The 22,465-nt window shown below is 36.1% G+C and overlaps 1 protein-coding gene across 1 annotated transcript in view; it reads left to right on the top strand.

Annotated features, from left to right (window-relative positions):
- The window catches only part of LOC149796463 (centrosomal protein of 162 kDa-like), a 132,314-nt gene that overhangs the window by 99,594 nt on the left and 10,255 nt on the right, over positions 1–22,465 (top strand). Inside the window, exons 25-31 of the mRNA XM_089961168.1 lie at positions 7,821–7,904; positions 9,831–10,049; positions 10,718–10,928; positions 11,903–12,088; positions 16,515–16,690; positions 17,066–17,173; positions 18,088–18,204. Coding sequence (XP_089817294.1) covers positions 7,821–7,904; positions 9,831–10,049; positions 10,718–10,928; positions 11,903–12,088; positions 16,515–16,690; positions 17,066–17,173; positions 18,088–18,204 — 1,101 coding nt within the window. The remainder of the gene's footprint in view (positions 1–7,820; positions 7,905–9,830; positions 10,050–10,717; positions 10,929–11,902; positions 12,089–16,514; positions 16,691–17,065; positions 17,174–18,087; positions 18,205–22,465) is intronic.

The raw sequence follows: 22,465 nt of genomic DNA on the forward strand, positions 1-22,465 counted from the left end.
TAATTCCACAATGGCTGGCTACATACAGGTTAGTTTTCTCTGCTAATACATTTAGCGTTTGTACTCCACACTTCATAGCATCTATTTGGATGGGTTGGCCTTGAACCTCTCATAGGTTGTAAGGTGAATTTTTTTGTTTTACCTGGTTGCATCATAGCTTTATTAAATTCATTTGCTGTTTTCCAAGTAATGCTATAAGGTATAGCTCTGCATTTTGTGTTCAATAACAAGAGACAGGTACAGAGCAACAGTAGGTTTAGATGATCTGTTCAATATGTCTTACAGATTAGACCATGGGCAAAGTACATAAACACACAACTAAGGGCAAAAACACTATAAACGTACATGCTGACATGTCCTCATTGCAGGAATTTTGGAGGATGAGGGATCTGAATCAGCAAAGGACTCACAAAACACTGGAAATCTACATGATCAGAGACAGTCCTGACACCTATATCACAATCACAGGCCTCCTCATTGCTGGTGATACCTTTAGGCCTTGTTATGGTTCCACTCTGCAGCTCCTGATGATAAACAGGGAGAGAATGAGCAAGCAAGTATCCTCTCACTCAGCTGATACAGGGACTGGTCATGTGGATCAAACATCCATAAACTATCCCAACATTATGACTCAGATAACATCCTCCCTACAAACATGTCCAATTTGACTGGCATAGGCCTACTACCTCAACACAATATTTTCCAAGAAGTCAATCTCTTGTCCAGCCTTTCGAACCTGGTGTATACAGGCAATTATAGAGACCAGTCTTACCCATATATGGCCTCACAGCACTTTCCATTAAAATGCTTAGCATAGTACCTTTGCTTCCAACAGATGGCAGCACTCAATTCTCTCAACCCTTTGTCAGTAGAAGGGACTCTTTAATCAGTGACCGATTAGAAATCGCTGTTTCTACTTCATGGTGCTCCATGAGTTTTGTCAGCAGCAGACCTCGACACTCTTTGCCAGCTCCTTCTCACACAACTCAAGAGACATCAGCCTCACCACATGCAAGCAAATATGACAATGCTGGCTTGCATATTCTTTCTTCACATCTTGATTTCACTATGTTGTGGGAAGACTCAGCCTTCAGAAATTGAAGAAGTTTACCACCTTTTACCTCTGGAGTTTTGCCGTCCATCTCCTACCTTATTAGCCATCTGGACCAGAGCTCCAGCATCAGTTGATCTTATCACTATAAGGAAGAATTCAACTTCAAATAATTTATGCAGCCTGGCAGAATCAGAGACATTTTGAACTATTCACATCGTCAATTACTAGCATCAGCCATGTCTTTTTATCACAAAAACACCTTCCATCAAGTTTTCATGGGCAGTTCTACTATTGCCATTCACCAGATTTTCATTTGGACATCCCAACAGTTGACCATGACATCACAGCTTTGGGGATGTCAAAACCCATACTCTGTACATATGGATCAAACATCTTTCAGTGACACTATACCATTGGCCACCAGTGCAGTATCCATGGGCTCTGTGTTCGACTTGGTATTGGTGGCTATCTTCAAATAGGCAGAACAGAGCTCATCATCTCTTGCTCCTTAATTATACGGTACATGCATGGGAGTGAGTCTCCAGATTGTTGAATAATGCTGCTCAACATACTTTAGCTGCTGTAAATTTACAACTGGCAGACTGAGTGGCAATGCTCTTCACCTCCTCCTTCCTTATAGATCATCATAAATTAAGGCTATGATCACAACTATTGATATCATCTAATTCCACTTTTTGATGGCCAGATCTACAGAGTTGCAAAATAAGTCACTAAGGAGACAAATTTTCCCCGCCTCTCAACCACAACACTGATACAGGGACATTTCAGGAAACCAACTAATGGAACCAAGTGAAAACAGAATTTTGACAAGTGGTCCTATTTTAGTTCCTCATGTCAAAAACCAAGGTTCTCGCAAAACAAAGTGGAGAAAATGCAGAGAAGTAGCAATTGCCTTTGCCAAAGTTTCTCTACAACTGCCGGGGGCCCAGAGTGGCTGAGTGGTCTAAAGCGCTCACCGTTACGGATCACTGCTATCTCACCTTTGTCTGCATGAGTTCGAGTCCAAGGCTCGGCTAGCGTGGGTACATGGGAAAGCCTGCCAGTAGCTTCTTGTGGGTTGGTGGTTCTTCCCTGGGTTTTCCAGGGTTCTTCCTCCACCAGTTATACTGGCCACCATGTATAACCTATCTTGTGCTGAAAAATGGCGTTAAACCCTAGAACAACAAAAAAAATAATCTACAACTGCCTCAATCTCTCAAAAATGATACCATCTCAACAGCACCCTTCCTACAAATCCTAATAGGAGGAAGGCTTCAATTATTGACTGCTGAATGGAAAAAGATTTGCAACAACAAAAATTGGACCTGACAATTGGTCTCCAAGGGACTCTCTGCATTACTTTTAAAACACCTCCTCTGTCCAGAGTCCTATCAGCTACAAACATTCCAATGAACCTATTCAGAGTCACCACCTTTCAGCAAGAAATAAACAATGTTCTCCAGAAAAGGATGGTAGAAATCATTCAAAAAATAAATTCTATGGTATTTTATTCCAAACATTTGTTGGTCCCAAAGGCAAATGGCACTTTGCACCCTGTGATCGACTTAAGCATCCACAGTCAATTCATTAAGGCTCTTTGGTTCTCAATGGAAACACCATGAAGACTTCGCTATCAATGAGGACTTAAAAAGACAAATATTTTGATGCCCTTACTCAAAAGGCTTCCAGGAAGTTTCAGCAATTTGCCTACAATAACATCACTTCTCAATTCCAAGTGATCACATTTGGACTTAACCTCAGTCCTTTTGACTTCGCTCATCTGATGAACCATGTTATGTCTCATGTCTGTACCATCTCAAGTTACATGAATGATATCCTGCAAAAACTGGAGTTATATGTTAGAAAATGATATGACAACCCTTGTTACACTGCTTACAAATCTGGGTTTCCTAGTCCTTTAATAAGGACAAATCTGACCTAGTACCATGTCAAAAAAAATTTCATCACGGTATGGAACTCAACACACAGGTAAACATAGTCCATTTTCCTCAGGATTGGTCATTGAAAATCAAGACTTTGGTGGATTCATTTCTCTCTCTGCACAGGAATTCCTTCACCTTCTAGGCTTGCTCAGCATGGCAGGAGACCTCATCATCCTAGGTTAGCTTTATATAGCCTGTTACAAACTATTCCTTTATTTCAATGGAGGCCAAAGGTTAGCCCACTGGACCAACTATTCCTTATTTGGATAAATATGAGGTACCAAAGGCAGACTTGGAGTGACTGAACTTGACTCACAGTGGGTGTACCTCTGCATATGCAACTGCCAGAGATCACAGTCTGTATAGAAATATCACAGTCTGTATGGAGATCACAGTCTGTATGGAGATCACAGTCTGTATGGATGCAAGTAAAGAAGGCTGAGTGACACACCTACCATCATCTTTTTGGGAAGAGTGTGATCTCCCCAGGACTGGCATCTGCATATCAGTATCCTCAAGAAGAAGGCTATTTTGAAAACCTTTAACTGGTGGCAGGAAAATTTAACTGGAAAGGGAGTCCTTATTCTATCTGACAACTCTGTGGTTATGACTTATCTCACAGGGCGAGGTGGAACCAAGTCCCCATTTCGTTGCATACTGGTGTGCAAGTTCGTCCTATTCCTGGATGTCTAAACATAATAACAGATCCTTGTCCCAGGACAATCAGCTTGTACAGACAGAATGATCTCTCCATCCCTCAGATTTCACTTAGATATGCACCCGATGGGACCGACCATTGGTGGAGCTGTTGGTGACAGATGGAATACCAAGCTCCCAACCTTTGTCTCCCCAGTTCCAGATCATCCTCATTGCACCACACAGATGGGAGAAGTCATGGATTAATGACCTCAGCAATTTTACAATGGGTATTCCATTGAAAATGGAGAATAGCTACCTGAAATAGCTAACTTTCTCCTGCGGCTCTTTGACGGGAAAAAGTTAGTACCAAGCAGAATCAAAGGTTACCGCTCCACGATTGCTGACACCTTTCGTCATCATGGAAGAAAGGATATCAGACAATACAAAGACTTATCTAACCTCCTCTCCAACTTTAATTAAGTTTGGTCAAAAATATTGGCTCTGTGCCCAAAGTGGAACCTATCATGACTACTAACCTGGTTGAATAAAAACACCATTTGAACTGCTTTAAAGGGCATCATATAAGACTTGCTTCCTTATCAAATTAGTGATGGCAGGCAGAATCAGCAAAATACATGCCCTATAAGGAGACCCAAATTACATGCAGTTCCAACAAGATGGGTCAGTTTTACATATGATTGTTCCCACTTTCACCACCAAGAACAGGGTTCCATCCATGGGTTTCCAGACTTATGTACTGAAATCATTGTCTACTATAGACACTTCCTTTTAAGGCTACCTAAAGGATCCTGTATGAGCCTTGAAATGGTATCTTAAAAAGACCGAGAGCCATTGCATCACAGGAGATCATTCCTAGTTTTACCTCTCAAACAAGGTCATGACACTATAATGGCACAGACCCTTTTGTCCTGGATTAAGTGGGTTATTTACTCTGCATATCAAGATATAACTTAAATGAATTTGTTATGCACTTCATCCCAAAGGGGTCAACTCAATCTGGTGTTACCTATGCCCGGGTCACAACAGGTCACCTTTGAGGTTGTTCAAAAACTTCAAAGATGCGGCTTCACAATTTCAGCTTGATTTTGCAGGAGGGAAAATTTTCCATTTCAAAAGCTGTTCTGCAATAGATGGAGTCTTATCCAGTCAGGCCACCTTGAAGATGTACATCCATCCACTTCTTTCATATTCTCCTAAGGTATTATGATTGGTTATCTTGTTTAAAGAAGAAACTAATTTTTTCTGGTAAAATATGTTTCTTCTATGAAACCTTACTCAATCATTTACACATACTCCCTCTTAGCCTCACCGCAGTTACATCCATTAGAGAGTGTGCTTTACAGAAATATAGTAAATGAGATGTTCATGAGTTTTGCAGCCAATCCCTATATCAGTTGGAGATCACCTAGGTGGGCAGGTAACTTTCAGCTGTTTCATCTGGGAGGTTATGATTTGCGAGGTAGTAGTAGTTCTCCTAAGGTATGATGATTGCGTAAGTATTTGCAAAGAAACAATTGACTACAACCAATTAGCTTTTCAAGATGACAATAGCAATAGATGACATTTTGTTACATGTTACTTAATATTGGTCTGACCTAAGGAAAACTATGGATTGCCTTATTTAGTAGGTTTTGTCAGGGTCAGCCCATCTGCTGTTCTTAGTGGATAGATTTTGTTAGGGTCAGTGGGTCTGCTGTTCTTGGTGATATGGTTTTGTTAGGATCAGCTGGTCTGCTGTTCTTAGTGAAACCAGCAGTCAGTAATTCAAAGATGTTGCATTAAAACTGAAACCAGAAAGGACAATTTTTTGATTAAAGAGAAAACTAGAATTTAACATCAGTAATACATAACCTTTTGCTATTGCATATTTTCCTATTTTCAGGACAGAAAATACCCTTGACTATACTATGAAAATTCATCCTCCCAAAGGGTGACTTTCTGGAAAGTTCCAGCATCTAACTTTTGACCATGGTCCATGCACATTTGCCCTCAATCTTGTTTTCGTTACAGTGGTTAATAATACTTCAAAGAATAATAGACTTTGCTTCAAGTCATACATCATCAATCAAGCATTTTCATTAAATGCCTTAATTTCAAGGCATTCATTGTGAATTGAGTATTTTCATTATATACTTCATTTTACCATGTGACTTTATCCTCAGATCAAGTATTATTCCTGTTCAGAATGAGCTCTAAAGAGAAGTATTAGTATTTTAGGGTTATGTTTTTTTCTCCATATTTAGACTGCTTCCCTACATGGGTGTCAGTGTGACAGTTACTGTGTTTCAGAATTATTTTATTCTTGGGTAGGTGTTTAGTTATCCCTGTCCTTGCCAATTTGGTTTGCAGACCTATCTTGATTCTGGGTTATTTGTTGAATACATTAATGATTGATCAGAATTCATATTCCATTTATTCTGAATTTTTGCTGTTTTTATTCTTGAGAAGAAGGTTGCACATGAGGCCTTCCTTTCATTTTAATTTAACTGATTGAACATTGCTCTTAAAAGTCAGTTCAGGATAGTATACATGTACCTTATTTTTATTTGTACTTTTTTATCAGCATTTTACCAAGCTAGTCTTCTGCTAATTTTCATTTACATTACTAAGAATAAGTGTTGCTGACATCATTGACAAAAAGACCTAACATTTCTAACTTTATTATAATTAAAACATCAGTTTGTGGTTGGTTTAATTCATTCAGTAGAAATGTCACTTGAGAACAGGCAAGTTTTGTTGTTCTTCTTTTCTCAGAATTTTCTGCCAATGCAGAGTGTTGAGTAATATAAGCATAAGAAAGCCCCCATCTGCCTTGCTTGTACAGATTGTAGAAAGACAAAAAGTTGTCTTTTTTTACATCTATGGCTGGACAAGGACTTTGCTGAAGACAGAATAATTTACAAAGGGGGAAAGAAAGGACCTACCTTTTCTTTCTCAAAAGTTTATGGTTTTTCAATTGCTGAATCCCTTGGTCTCAATATAGGATTGGGAAAATCTCTTTGGAGATGTGTAAGGCCTGTGGAGTCCATCCATAGGGAGGATGTAGGAGTTGGAAAGGGAGTTACATCCTCCCATTAATGAGAAGCTGTGCTTTCTTTAGTTAAGTTGGACTAAGCACAAGTAATGCCCTCCCATTAATGATGATCACCACCCTGTATTCACCCAGAGCTCAATATTGGTTGAAAGTGATTCACACCCCACACCCTTGTGAGGGAGAAGCAGCACCCTTTCAGTCCTCAAAGCCTGTTGTTGGCAGTATGATGTAGCTACCTAGAAGAGGGAGATCTATGACACAAGGGACCATAAGATCTGAGTAAGTGTCTTATTTCAAATTAGAATTGCCTGACCATTCACTAGTCATTTGAGCTCCCTCATTATGTGGATAGCAGTTGGGAATGCCACTTAGGATTGGGAATCAATATACATATTGGTATTCCCTTTCCAATAATCCTACAGGGTGTTGAGCCAGCCAAAACAGGGAAGTGTTAGTCTTTCCCCTGTATGCAGTCATTGACTTCAGGGTTTTGGCCTCATGGTAGTGAGGTCAGCGTTTTGGTCCTTGGGCCTACATTGCCATAGTACAAATTGGTGTCAGAAAAGAAGGAGGGTGGTAGACAGTCTTATCCCAAACACCCAAGGAGAGTTGAGAGTTACCACTAGGGACAGTCCGATTAGCTCTATATCAGGTGTTATGTGTTGAGGTCCCTCTTACGTCCAAAATGGTACTTGCAGTTGCCTTGCTTGGTGCTCAGTATTAAGAGGCTAATGTTAGGACTGGTTGTCTAGGTGTCAGGATAATGTGTCCAGGTGTGACAGCATGTCTGTGGCATGATGCCTCAGTGTTTTACATCACTTTAAACTTCCACACTGCAGACATCTTAGCAATATGACTAAAATTGTTAAAGCTATGTTAAAAATCTAAATCACACACACACAGACACATACACACACACACTTATGGGGAAGAAAATATTAAGTATACTTTAGGTGCTTCAATCTTAAAGTTTTTCTTTCTGAAATATATGTAGATTTTCAGTTTTGTAGTTTGTGAGTAATAATTTTGATAAAATATTTTTCTGGCAATTCAGTGATATTTTTTAGTATTCTGAAATTTTGACAATACTGATGATATTCACAGTGAATGTTTTTTTCTTCTTCTTCAGACTGGAAAAAGGATGGAGGAAAGTAAAATTAGAGCTCGCGAGAGAGCTGCTGATGCCAAAAAGATTCAAGATCTTCAGAGACAGGTAGTAATAAACCATATATTCATTGTAGATACTTAGATATTTAGCTCTACTGGTCATACACCAGAACAGTCTTTGGGATGGCCTGTTTGTCCAATGTCCATCCATTAGCGCAGGTTTGTTATCACAACTCCTACTAAATTACTTGGAGGATTGCAGGTTTATTCATGCTTAAAATCTAGGTCTACTTGGTCCTAAATGCAGAGATGCTGCCAGGGTGCATGATTGTGCAAATTGCAAATAATTGGTACAAATTGTGCACTTGGAGAGCATTGATACATGAGAACACTTGCATTTTAGTATAAAGTATCGCATGTAAAAATGTGCTTTGTGCAGTGTACAATATTTAGTTAACTGTTCACACTTGCCATGACATAAGTCACATCATTAGAGGTATCAATGTGCTTGTCACAACCTTTTTTTTCTTCAGATCTGTGTTCTTCAGCTTGACAAGAATGGTTGTTAAACTAAATTTGATTTGATTGCGACATTGGGGCTTGGAGCTAGCATTCATTCATAGTTTGAACCTTGCATAAAGAAAGTTTTATAAATTTGTGTTTTTTAAAGTACACACTACTGAGAAAATGTAAAATGGCGTGGTTCATTCAGCATGGTTCATCTTCAAATTACAATTTCTTTTGGCAAATATTAGCTGATGATATTGATGATGACAATGATTTTTAAAGTTATAATGTATATTAGAATATTAGAGCTGGGAAGGTGTTAATGGGGATACCCATGAGTGATTGTAAACCCAAAAATATTGTTAAAAATGAATCCAATGTACATGCTGGATGGGCCAAAATAGACTGTATAGGCTAGTTCATGTATAACTACATCCACAAACGCATACCCATTAATGCTTTTATCTGGCTAGTTCATGTGTAACTACATCCACAATCTCATACCCATTAATGCTTTTATCTGGCTAGTTCATGTATAACTACATCCACAAACTCATACCCATTAATGCTTTTATCTGGTTAGTTCATGTATAACTACATCCACAATCTCATACCCATTAATGCTTTTATCGGGCTAGTTCATGTATAACTACATCCACAAAGTCATACCCGGTAATGCTTTTATAAAACATTTGAAGTTTAGTTGACACATAGCTAAGCATTTTCAATGATGAATTTTACATATACGTGAATTACATATTTAATATGACCTTTTTTACACTTCCAAACATTAATAATTATAACTGAGTACATGCTCAAAGAGAGGATGATTTATCAAAGAAGTGTTTGTAAATGTGGAATTGGCATTGTGCTCTTAATGACTGTAATTAATTTTATTCAAATATTAAAACTCTGTTGGAATTTATGTCAAAAGAAGTTACCATAATGAGCTAAACTGTTCATTTAAACATAATTATATTTTTGGAGTTGTACGGAAAACAACCCTCACATTGTCCAGCAAGATTAATGTTTCATATAAAAGTTGGAGTTGATTTCTCATGTTTCAAAATACTCCCAATATCCACAGTGTTGAAAAAGGACTTTTGATTTACACGTATAATTGATGATTCTAGACACTGATTTTCCAATTCAGTATTTTGACAGGATTAAAGTTTATTGTGTATTTTTATACCTTGACAATATTTATAACTAAATTTTCAGCAGAGTTCAGATTGATTGGGTGTAATTCATTGATTTTGTCCACCTCTGAGGCTAATTTTGGTTGACTGAAATGGACTAATTGATGATTCACATGCAAGACAAGAGTATATTCTCAATTCACCTTTATATTTGGTTACCAGTATTCATTGATACTAACAAACTTAAATACTCAGCATACATTTTCTTTTCCATAAGTTTCATTTCTGTTGGAGACGTATCCTGAAATTTATGTATCAACAACAATGCTAGAATTGCAAAAACAACAAAATATGACGTCCAAAAATAAATGTTGTTCTCATTTCAGGTGAAGGAGATGGAGCAAATCCTGAAGAAACGTAATCCAAATGCTCTTCCCACATTAATAATGGCAGCAGCAGCATCAGAGCCAACCATTGCCAACAAAACCCCTTACGTTGAGGTGTTGGAAAAACGAGTGAAAAAACTAGAAGCAGATCTTGATGCCAAGGACGGTGAAGCTGACCAGCGCTTGCGAGGGGTAGAACAAAGATACAACTCCATTAAGGCATGATGTGCTCAGTTTCTGCCTCTAGTCGCTAAAAATATTTAAATTATTGGATTTTGATATACTGATTTTACTGTCCAAATTGCATTGAGTCAACAGATAATCATAGTTAACAGTATATTTACAATGTCGTTTTTTTTTTCATTCACTTAAAAATATTTTTTCTTCTGTTATAAAATGCCTAATTATTAGGATATGGTTCATGTTTCCTCACTGGAGCTTTTGACTGTAAGGCTACAGTGCATTTTCCTACTTAGTCTCATTCATTTCAAAATGTTTTAGACATGAATACTAAGCATTCTTTAATTAAGTGTCTTACTGTCAAACAGCGAACTGTTCTGAAAGAACATGTTAGATGATTCTCTATTTCATACCTGTCAGCTTTTCACAGAGGTGAGATGGCAGTGATGTGTAACAGTGAGCGCTTTAGACCACTTGGCCACTCGGGGCCTCAAAACTATGTTATAAATTAAGATATAATACAGATGGCTGTAACATTTCCCAATAAACATTCTTTATGGTTTTAATGAAGGCATCCTTAGTCATAATTCAGTTCTTTTGGCACCTGATTGTCTGATACACCCACTTTAGTTTCCAGACAATTCTGTTTATCAGGCAGGGATGTATGTAATAACACCTATCACTAAAAAATCTTGTTTCATATTTAGTTTCAGTATGAGGAGAGAATAAAGGAGTTGGAGTTACAATTGTCCATTTACCAGGGTCAAACAGAGCACACTCACCCACACACGCATGCCATTGCTCTGGAACGAGAACTTGAAAATGTCAGGGAGCGGTACAAGAAACAAGTGGCAGAACTGCAGGCAGAAGTGGACAGGCTAAACACAGATGTCACAAAGAGCAGGAAAAATATTGAAAGTAAGAAAGTTATTGCAGGCATAAATATTCTTTTTTGTGGAGATCAACTATACTTTTGTAGTTGAAAACTAAAAAACTTTGTATGTTTCATCTTTATATGTGTCACTTTGTTGTATTGCTTCTTTTAACATTGATGCATAGTGATCCCAGTACTTTGGCCCCATAGATAGTTGATACACAGTGGTCCCAATTTTAGTTGGTTATGTCAGATAGAGTGCGAGAAAACTGTAGACCCCAGTATGTGTTCTTCATGAATTTAAACTGATACATAGAACATTTTATTCAAGTTTAAATCAATTGACAGTACCTTCTGACGTTCATATTTCTTTTATAATTGTTTATATTCGATCCTGTTCAGCTGTTTGTGACTTTTTTTTAGCTTTGATAGTATTAATTTGCATTGCGGCATTTGTAATATAGTTTGCACAGATTAAGTCCATTATATTCATGGTCATATAGAACTAATTTTTTGTGAGCTGTGAAACCATGTGATGGTATATTCAGTTCAAGAGAATGAAGCATGCTGATTGGTTGAAATTAATCACTGCAATTTTAAATGTTTATATTTTGGAAAATGCATATTTATAGCTTACCAATATGCAGTATAAGATTTGACTCTAAATTCATTTTCATTTTTTGGCTATTACCGTGCTTTTACTACTGGATGTAAATGGGAAAGATCTTGCAGGGCCATATTTTGACAGTGGGCACATGCCAGAGAATTTGTTTTCAAAAATGAGTCACAGAGCTTATCGTTTTCAGTATAGTAAGAATTCCTTCATGCATAGATCAGGAATAGGAAGATATATGCATTCTCACAAAAGTATTATTATTTGGAGAAACATTAAAATTAAATTCTGTGGAAATTAATTAGTTGTCTGTATCCAATAATATCAGTAATAGTTTCGAATGACTAATTGCTTTTTGTCTAAATTTCAGGATATTTTGCGATTTTATTTTACCATTATTTGCAGCAACTTTGAAGAGTGAGCTACAGGCAGCTAAGGAAACAGAGTCAGAGTTACATTCCCATATTAAATCTTTACAAGTGGAAGTAGAAAGTAAGCAGCATGACCTTGAGGTCATGCAGAAGTCCTTAGAGCGGCTCAGGAAGGAAAAACACTTGTTCATGATGAATGGGGTTGCAAATGGGGAAAGCAGTAAGATTTTAAAAACTGTATAGCATATATTGTATTGTCATATAGTCTGTACACTTTACATATAGTATGTGCAATTGAATATTTATGACACTACAACACTAACGTATCACTTTCTGTGATTATGATTGGCCCATATTAGACAATGAAATTCTAGCACAGTAATCTCTTTTCTGATTGGATGTGATTGTGGGGAAATTTTCTTTACCCAGCCTTGTGGAACTTTTTGTTTTTGCTAATACTATCAACATTTTGGTGGCCATTTTTAAAATCAACTGTCCAAAGGGAATTGGGGAAAAAAGGTCACATCTCATTGAATATGGTGAATTTACTCCACAGGGTCTCATTATGCCGTGTATTGCATATCATATGCTGAAAAATGGCATTAATCCCCAAACAGGAACAACAAAAACAACAACCATTAAAAATAATGGTATTTGTCAATTGATAGCATGCATAAGTGGAGGGGTGGGTGGTACTCCTGTAACATGGAATCCACCTTATATAAAGTGTTAACTTCTAGAAGCAGATAAACTAAGCTTACTTCTGTTCATAGAAGAATTTCGACACAAACTGGTCTCCCAACTGACAGACCATTAGGCCTATCAAACCACAATAGTTTTACACGGTAAAATAGCTCATACAGTCTAATCTTATGTGATGTAATTCCAACTGTCTCCTCTTCCACATTACTTATTACACATATGTGGTCACAAATACATTACAGTAAATATAGAATTTCTTCATCCAGGAAATAATCCTTTCACATGAAAGTCCAACAACATCCAGTACTGAAAGTGACATACCGTAGGTGTCAACATTGTTACTTTAATTGTCTGACCTAAATGAATCAAACTATGTGACATCACATGGAACTTCCATTCTGTGTTGAAAAATGATGTTTTCCGAGGCAAGTGTCCCATTTATTCTGAAGGACATTTGCTCTTTGAATTCTAATTTGAATTCCAATTTGTAAAAGAAAATCTGCATTTAAATTGTATTGGTTATAAAAGTGTCCTAAAATTTACAAGAAATTCTATTTCATTTGTGCAACAAATGAAAGGTAAAGCACACAAGTCAGAATGAAAATTATTTCTTTTTTCAATCTGTTTCCATTAAAATAAAAACATTGTGATAAACAGAATTTCAGATGGGTAGTAATTTAATATTAACTTATTAAACTCATTGAATAATGTCCATCATTCAGCTTGTTTTATAAATTCAGTATTAAATCATTACCCATTTGAGATCCTCTGTATATGAACTAGGTAAAACCTTATAGGAAGCACACCTTGCTGTTACAGGTCTGTAGACTTATATCAGGAGACTTAATGGAGATAATTAATATAGTAATGTCTCCATTTTTACCCTTAAAAAGCATGTTTGATTGTGTTGCATCAATTAAATTTGCCAAAAGTTAATATAACAGATTATTATATATTGTAAAAAGTGTTGTTTTATTAGCAAGAATTAGTTTTTGACTAATTGTAATGTTCTGAATTTGGCTTTGTTTGTATGGTACTTTTTTTAACACTAAATCATAGAAATTACAAATGATGACCAGAAAGTAAGGTTTTGTATGTGGGTATTATGGCAGTAATGCATGTGAACAACTGTCAGAAGTTACTGTTGCTGTGTTGTGCTCACTTATATATTTTGCAAGTGTTATGCAGTCCAAAAATTAGTATTACACAGATTAGTCCCTTGTTATCACAAACTTTCTTTATAAAATTTTCCCAGATATAAAGACTATTGTGGATTCCAAAAGACATTTGCACGAAGAGAAATTCTTAGGGAGAACGCATCATTATGTTATATAGGGCTAAAGTTTGGGGTGACAAGGTACATAAAAGCATTGATAAATTATGATATCTTCCCTGATAAAACTATATCACATGAAAGTAGTATTATTATCATGACATGAATTTTAATTTGTACGCTGCAGTGTGGCACATGATTGTATCATACAAGATCATGATGCCAATGTAGGTGAACTTGATTTGATTAAGTGATGATTATACAATAATTAATATCTGAAAGAAAACACAGGGTTCTGTGATGGATTTTATGCACATTTGTGAAAAACAGGTTTGAAACAACAAATAGAATGTTTTTCTAACTACTGTAATGTTTTCTACATTGCTACTTATAGTTGAGAAAAAAACAAGCATGGTAATGTTTTATTTTTTATTTGAAATATTATTATGTTAAAGGAGTGAAGTGGGGGCCCCAAGTGGTCTAAAGCGCTCTCTGTTACGGATCAATGCCATCTCATCTCTGTGTCGGTTCGAGTCTAGGATTCGGCCAATGTGGGTATATGAGAAAGCTTACCAGTAGCTTATTGTGGGTCGGTGGTTCTTTCCGGGTTCTTCCTCCACCATTAATACTGGCTGCCATACATAGCCTATCTTGTGTTGAAAAATGGCGTTAAACCCCACAACAACAACAAAGGAGTGAAGTAATGACACACTGATGATAAATATTGGTACAATATCATTGACACAATTCCTAATATGAATTAGGATATAATCTCTCTGGCAATTTCCAGTGTTTGTATTCATCAAGATTTGCACAGTGCTTATGTTCTTCAGTATTTTGACAGTGTTTCTGTTCTTCATCATTTCCAAGTACTTGTGTTCTTCAACACTTCAACAGTGCCTGTATTTTTCAGCATTTCCACAATGTGCATATTCTTCAACATTTGAACTAGAAGAATATTCAGTACATGTAAAGTGTGTATGTTGTTCAACATTTGAACTAGAAGAATATTCAGTACATGTAAAGTGTGTATGTTCTTCAACATTTGAACTAGAAGAATATTCAGTACATGTAAAGTGTGTATGTTCTTCAACATTTGAACTAGAAGAATATCCAGTACATGTAAAGTGTGCATATTCTTCAACATTTGAACTAGAAGAATATTCAGTACATGTAAAGTGTGTATGTTCTTCAACATTTGAACTAGAAGAATATTCAGTACATGTAAAGTGTGTATGTTCTTCAACATTTGAACTAGAAGAATATTCAGTACATGTAAAGTGTATATGTTCATCAACATTTGAACTAGAAGAATATTCAGTACATGTAAGGTGTACAACATTTGCAAGAAATTATTTATCTTATTGATCCCCTAATTTTCTGGGTATATATTTTTTGCATGAAAAAATTCAAATACATGTCAGCAACTTTTCCACAAAATGCTTTGACAATTTAATGATCATCCTTTGCATTAATATTTGTCTGATATTATTTTTTTAATTAGTTTTTTGGACTGCCATTAATAATCTAATTAATTCAGTTTATGATTTCACTAGTCTTTTAATAAAAGAAATGCACAAAGAAACATAAACATGAAGACATGGCTGCAAGTAAATGAAAGAGTGGCTTTTGTTAGAATCAATGAATGAAAGGATGAACAAACTAAAATAAATGTATGAAAGGAGAGACAAATAGGAGAACGATGAAATTAATAAATCTAAACATGGAAGGGAATAAATAAGAGTATCAGTAAATGGCCATTATAAGAGCAAGATTGTCAGATCAGATAGAAAACTTGTTCATTTATTAAAGCCTGCAACTGAACATGTATCAGTTGTACATCAAGATATCAAAGAGTTCAAATAACCACCCTCTTTTACTTGGCACTGAGCAAGTGTCAAGCTTGTGTCATGATCAAAGGGTTGTCACATGGCAAAACGTAGGGTACTGCCTTTACAAGCTATAGTGTTATGGTCAAACATTCACTGGAGGATACAGATCTCTACTTGACACTGAACAAGTACAGGTATTAAGTTTGTGGTGTGATAAAAAATACTGTCAACTTGAAAACAAAGTGGATGCTGCCTTTACAAGCCAAGGGCTTTTTGGGCCACATGCATTAGCAGAAAGTTTGGGAAATATCATATGTGAATTAAATCTAACCTGCCACATCTGGTGTTGCTTTCTTCCTTTTGTGTTCACACATTGATATGAACAGAGCTAATTAAAATATGTCTTTGAGAATACTCGGGTGAAATAATAAATATCCAACTTGGGTAAAATACCTTCATTAAATTAAAACTTGTTTATCAGTGATAAATTGAGATCCATGTTTGTTATACTTTTTGAAGTGAAATTATTAATGTTTTAAATATAACTTTAAGATGGTGCAGGGTGTATTCTTTACTAGCAGTTCCTTGATTAACTATGGAATAGTTTATAGATTTGCCCCCTCTAGTAAAAAGTCACACATTCTGAGGGGATTAATCATTACTTGGAGTAACATGGGTATGTGCACATTTCGAGAAACGTCATTGGAAAAAATTGAATTCATGAACTTTCCATGGCAAAAGCTGCAAATAATGTTGAAATATTCCCATACACAGTAACATTTGTCACAGTGTTGTTTGTCGATAATATGTTGTTTTACAGAACCCTTCTAATATTCCAGGTAGAATCCCGAAGGCTGGAGGGAGATCTAAGAAAGAAGAATTTACCCAGAACAATAAGTTTCACTCGCTGCCTCCAGAAAGACCTAAAGGAAATGACAGAGAGTATGAGCCAAGCACATTTGCTGATGCACATATCTCTGACATTCTGCAAGAGAATGAGGAACTTAGAACGAAGGTACAGCTACAATGCATCCACAGCAGTCTCATAAATTTTGTAAATTAGGCTGGGAATTCATTGAGTAAGACTATTATTTTGTTGTATGTCATTTTCAGTTTTGGTTATTTTTGATATTGCAGATATATTTGAATAAATCAAATCCTAAGAAGAGTCATAACTTACTCATACCAGTTATGGCTGGATTCTTTGTTAGAACCTAAATGTTCGCCAATTATTTAGGAACAGGATTTTTTCACCTGCTTATGTGTGACATATGGACAGGCAAGGAAACAACTTTATTTAACATCAAATAATTAAAAAATCTCCACCCCCTCCCCAAAGACTAATGAAAATGTTGGGTACCTGACATCTTTTGCTGTTTTCTTGCTCCAGGTTGATCAGCTTCAGCTGCAGCTGGACCAACAGAGAGTGGAGATGCGGAAATCCCTGGCAGAGACAGAGGCAGTCGTCAGAATGAGCAGGGAGGAATATGAGGAACAGGTAACCTGTCTCACTGCCTCTCTCTCTCTTTCTCCTTCAAATACATTCCCCAGTCACATAAGCTTGCTACTTACCAAATCTAGGCTTCCCAAGAAGACAAAATCATCATTTCTATCTATATCATATAGATGAAGGGCAACAACTCTTGCCCAGTGCCTCCCCTAAATGCTACCAGATGTCACTAGTTTTAAATTTTCTGTACAGTACAGTAAATCTGAAGATCACATTTTCTTTGTTGGTTTCAACGATCAATCCCAACATTTGGGTTTTTAGTGTATAGTAAGGTATCAGGTACAATTGGTAAACATTTTTATTTTTATTTTGACAAATTTATATTTGAATTAGTTATTTATGGAGTTTGTTTATTCTAATCATATGCTGCAACATGGTATTGCTGAGGCATGTTGTTGTTCATGTTTTCATGCTCACTGTTTGTTGTTTGCTTGGTTATTAATGGTCTGCAATTTATTAACAGGTTGGAGTTCTTAATTTATTCTTATTTCTTCTTGTTATGTAAAAAGTTTGGGATCAATGAACACAGATAACGTGTTGTCAGCACAAATGCATATCATTTTGGAACATGCATTGTATGCATGATCTGGTCAGAGGATATTTTGTCTACTTTCCTGTGGAAGAGAAGAGGGTCCAATCTTGCACTGAGCAGTTGGACATTCTGAGTATAAATAAAACAAGCATTTGTGAGTTACTAAATTCAGGACAGTTTCTGCCCATACATTCATATTATACCTAAATAGATAATTTTGACTGTACATGGAAAGTGTTTTATTTTAATTATTTTGACTGTATGTGGGGAGTGTTTTATTTTAATTATTTTGATTGTACATAGGGAGTGTTTTATTTTAATTATTTTGACTGTACATGGGGAGTGTTTTATTTTAATTATTTTATTTCAGATCCAGTCACTGAAAGCTTCTCATCAGAAAGAGTTACAGAAAATCCTTGCTGAACATGCATTAAAACATGCCTCCTCCAGAACCGCAGAGCTTCAGAGCAAGGCTGACACTCAGGAGGTAAGCAGCCTTGTATTTTTATCATGCCTGCTTTAGCAGATATTGGGACATAACTAATACATTTCACCCAAGTCATCTGTAGATTTTATTTGAATCATTGCTTGTGAAATGTTGTAGGACAGTCAAAAGTGACTGCTCTTAAGATTCAAATTAAACTATTGTTGGATAAAGAATGTATTGTTTATATAAAGGAATACTGTAGCATATGAACTGATGTGTGAACATTTCCTGTCTTCCTTGTACTCACCGTACTCCAGACACACTGTCAGTTGATGTTAAAAGTGTCAGTATATCAAGCAAGGAGGTTTTATCATTATTGAGGAAGAGGCTCAAAGCAATTTAGTAGCTGGTTTGTGGAAAAAGGAATGGTATAGTCACAACAGAAATAGAGTCCCTTTGTGACAAGTATTATTTGAAATCTTTATATTTTTATAATATCTGATGGAAAAGGTTAATCTAGTTAATCTATGAGGGAAGATATGACATCACTTTTCATCATTGTCAGGTGTCATTGAATATTGACAAAACTTGTCTTAATGGATGGCAAAATTTGGTTGGTATTTAGCAACAGTAGACACATTAAGCTTTTTTCATTTATTATCCGTCACAGGCCTCTCACATAAGCTGACTATTTTGATCTCATCACAGGCCTGTTGCATAAGCTATTTTGATCTCATCATAGGCTTCTCACATTAAGCTATTTTGATGTCATCACAAACCTCTCACATTAAGCTATTTTGATGTCATCACAGGCTTCTCACATAAGCTGACTATTTTGATCTCATCACAGGTCTTTCACATAAGCTGACTATTTTGATCTCATCACAGGCCTCTTGCATAAGCTGACTATTTTGATCTCATCACAGGCCTCTTTGTTTTGATCTCATCACAGGCTTCTCACATTAAGCTATTATTTTGATGTCATCACAGGCCTCTTGCATATTTTGATTGCATCACAGGCCTCTCACATTAAGCTGACTATTTTGATGCCATCACAGGCTTCTCACGTTAAGCTGACTATTTTGATGTCATCACAAGCCTCTGACATTAAGCTGCTTCTCACATCAAGCTGACCATCTTGATGTCATCACAAGCCTCTGACATTAAGCTATTTTGATCTCATCACAGGCTTCTCACATTAAGCTGACTATTTTGATGTCATCACAAGCCTCTGACATTGAGCTGCTTCTCAATCAAGCTGACCATCTTGATGTCATCACAAACCTCTCACATAAGCTGACTATTTTGATCTCATCACATGCATCTCACATTAGGCTGACTATTTTGATGTCATCCATAGCTGCCAACCCAGTCTTGCAATTAGTGAAAATAGGGATAAAAATTAGTGAATTTTGACATGAATTCATGAAGCAATCTTCGAGTCTGGGAATATTTGTCAGAACAAATGTTTAGCATGGTCTCCAGCTAATAAAGGTAGATTGTGTTCAACAAGAAAACTCACAAACAATGCTTCAACATTGGTAGCTTGCAGGTCTTCCATCGAGAGCTGAAATCTGCTGCTAGGTCTTAATTTTCCCAACCTCTGTGTGCTTTTCACTACCAATGTGCTTCATCACATCATCTCTGCTGCCATGCCCAATGCTAAACTTTGTGGCACACTGCGTGCAAAACACATGATGTATATCAGTGTTTGATGGCAGAATGCACTGCCAATTTTTTGTATATTCCAAACTAAACTTCACTTTTTGTGCAGTACGTTTAATTTTTCCTTGTTGGTGGAGACATTTTCAACATGCGGTGCCGAATGGTAATTCAAATCAGTGTTTGTGGTGCATGCGCAGAGCAAAATTCCAGTTAGGCTCCAGTTTCTCACAAAAGCATTTGTAAAACTACTCTTATACATATAGATTAAAATACACTAAAATGCCTGCTACCGGGCCAACTGTACCAATCAGCTATAGTTCCACTAATATAACAACTATCAGGACCAGACCATTTTGGCAACTGCCGATATCATGACTAGCACTTAATAGGAAATCGGTTATTTTATTAAAGATTTAAAATAATTGAGAATGGGGGAATACATTTTTTTTGTGCATGCGGCATGAATCGCTGAAAAAGTTGTGAAATCCACGTCAACATCGTGAGGGTTGGCAGCTATATGTCATCACAAGCCTCTCACATTAAGCTTACTATTTTGATCTCATTGCAAGCCTCTTACATTAAGCTATTTTGATGTCATCATAAGTCTAACACATAAGCTATTTTGATCTCATCATCACATACCTCTCACATAAGCTGACTATTTTGATCTCATCGCAAACCTCTTACATTAAGCTATTTTGATGTCATCATAAGTCTAACACATAAGCTATTTTGATCTCATCATCACATGCCTCTCACATAAGCTGACTATTTTGATGTCATCACAGGCCTCTCACATATGCTCACTATTTTGATCTCATCACAGGCCTCTCACATAAGCTGAATATTTTGATCTCATCACAGGCTTCTCACCTTAAGCTATTTTATCTCATCACAAGCCTCTGACATTAAGCTGACTATTTTGATCTTAGGGAGCTGAGCAACTGATAAATCCAGCTATTGTTTGAAGTGTGAAGATTTGTTTCTAAGTCTGGTTGTGCAAGTTGTCCAAACAAAGAATCAGTCCTCTGTTTCACAATCATAAGTAAGAGTCATGGTCACTGAGACTGAAAGAAGAAAAATGGTTAATTCATATACTTTAGTTCTGGATCAGGTACCTTGAACAAAGTTTGTGAGAGATAACACTTAAGTTATGGGAAAGGTCTATTGATTTGGGGGGGGTTGAAAAGGTAAAGCTTATTGTGGCTTAAAGAAAAATGGATTTTGTAGAATAACTGTCGTTCAACAGTAAGTTTCCTGGCCAAATTTTGAAGATGACTTGCATGTAGGGTAATAAAGACATCTGAAGATTCTGGGGTCTGGATGTCTGAGGTCATGGTAAGTCTAAGAACAAAATAAGACTGAGATGCAATTACTAATAATCTCCAGACACTAATACCATACAAATGCATGATGCAATTGCAATATGTTATTCTTGGTACTCTTATTCTTCTTCGTTGGAAGTAGAAGTTCTTGTATTTAAGATGCCAAAGAAACTTTTCAAATATGAGTAATTGATATAATGGCATGAAATCACATTGAGTAATTGATATAATGGCATGAAATCACATTGAGTAATTGATATAATGGCATCAAATCACATCGAGTAATTGATATAATGGCATGAAATCACATTGAGTAATTGATATAATGGCATGAAATCACATTGAGTAATTGATATAATGGCATCAAATCACATCGAGTAATTGATATAATGGCATGAAATCACATTGAGTAATTGATATAATGGCATGAAATCACATTGAGTAATTGATATAATGGCATGAAATCACAGAGTAATTGATATAATGGCATGATATCACATGAGTAATTGATATAATGACATGAAATCACATTGAGTAATTGATATAATGGCATGAAATCACAGAGTAATTGATATAATGGCATGATATCACATGAGTAATTGATATAATGGCATGCAATCACATTGAGTAATTGATATAATGGCATCAAATCACATCGAGTAATTGATATAATGGCATGAAATCACATTGAGTAATTGGTATAATGGCATGATATGTTTTGTTTCTACTCTCTTCATGAAGAAGACTGAATAATGAAAACCTTTGCAAAATTATACACCAGAATAAAGAGAGAAAAAAACTGGGTGGGTAGACATGTTAGCATGTATCATTGGGTCATTTCTGGTATCATGTTGTTAACATGCATATTATAGTGCAAATAGGCCAAAATGATCAATCTAGCATATGCAGCTGTAAATAGTTCACATATAAATAATATGAATTTTGGTTCATGGTCTCTAACCTATTCTAGCCCACAGAAAGAAACTCATCATCAGTACAGTGTATATTTATAGCTCTTCTAGATCAGCAAGTGGGCCTTGTTTTCAAAACCCTTATGTCACTAAAAGTAATCAATACTACTTTTAATTTTTAAAACCAGGATTTCCCTGAAAGTTAAACTGGCTAATAAATTGAATGATCTGGCATTTTAATCATAAGACAATCATTTGTTTAGATAGGAACTAGAAAGAAAATTTTTGTTCCATTTAAAATTGGCTTTATGAGAGAATGCATCTTTAAGAAACCCTACATTTTTGGATTGAAATAAGCTAGATGATGGATTGGCAAGGCTGGGCCAATAAGGTCTTACCTTACATTAGTTTTGAAGACAT

Source organism: Sinohyriopsis cumingii, chromosome 6, assembly GCF_028554795.1.
Source record: "Sinohyriopsis cumingii isolate HCF-2022 chromosome 6, ASM2855479v2, whole genome shotgun sequence".
NCBI lineage: Eukaryota > Metazoa > Mollusca > Bivalvia > Unionida > Unionidae > Sinohyriopsis > Sinohyriopsis cumingii.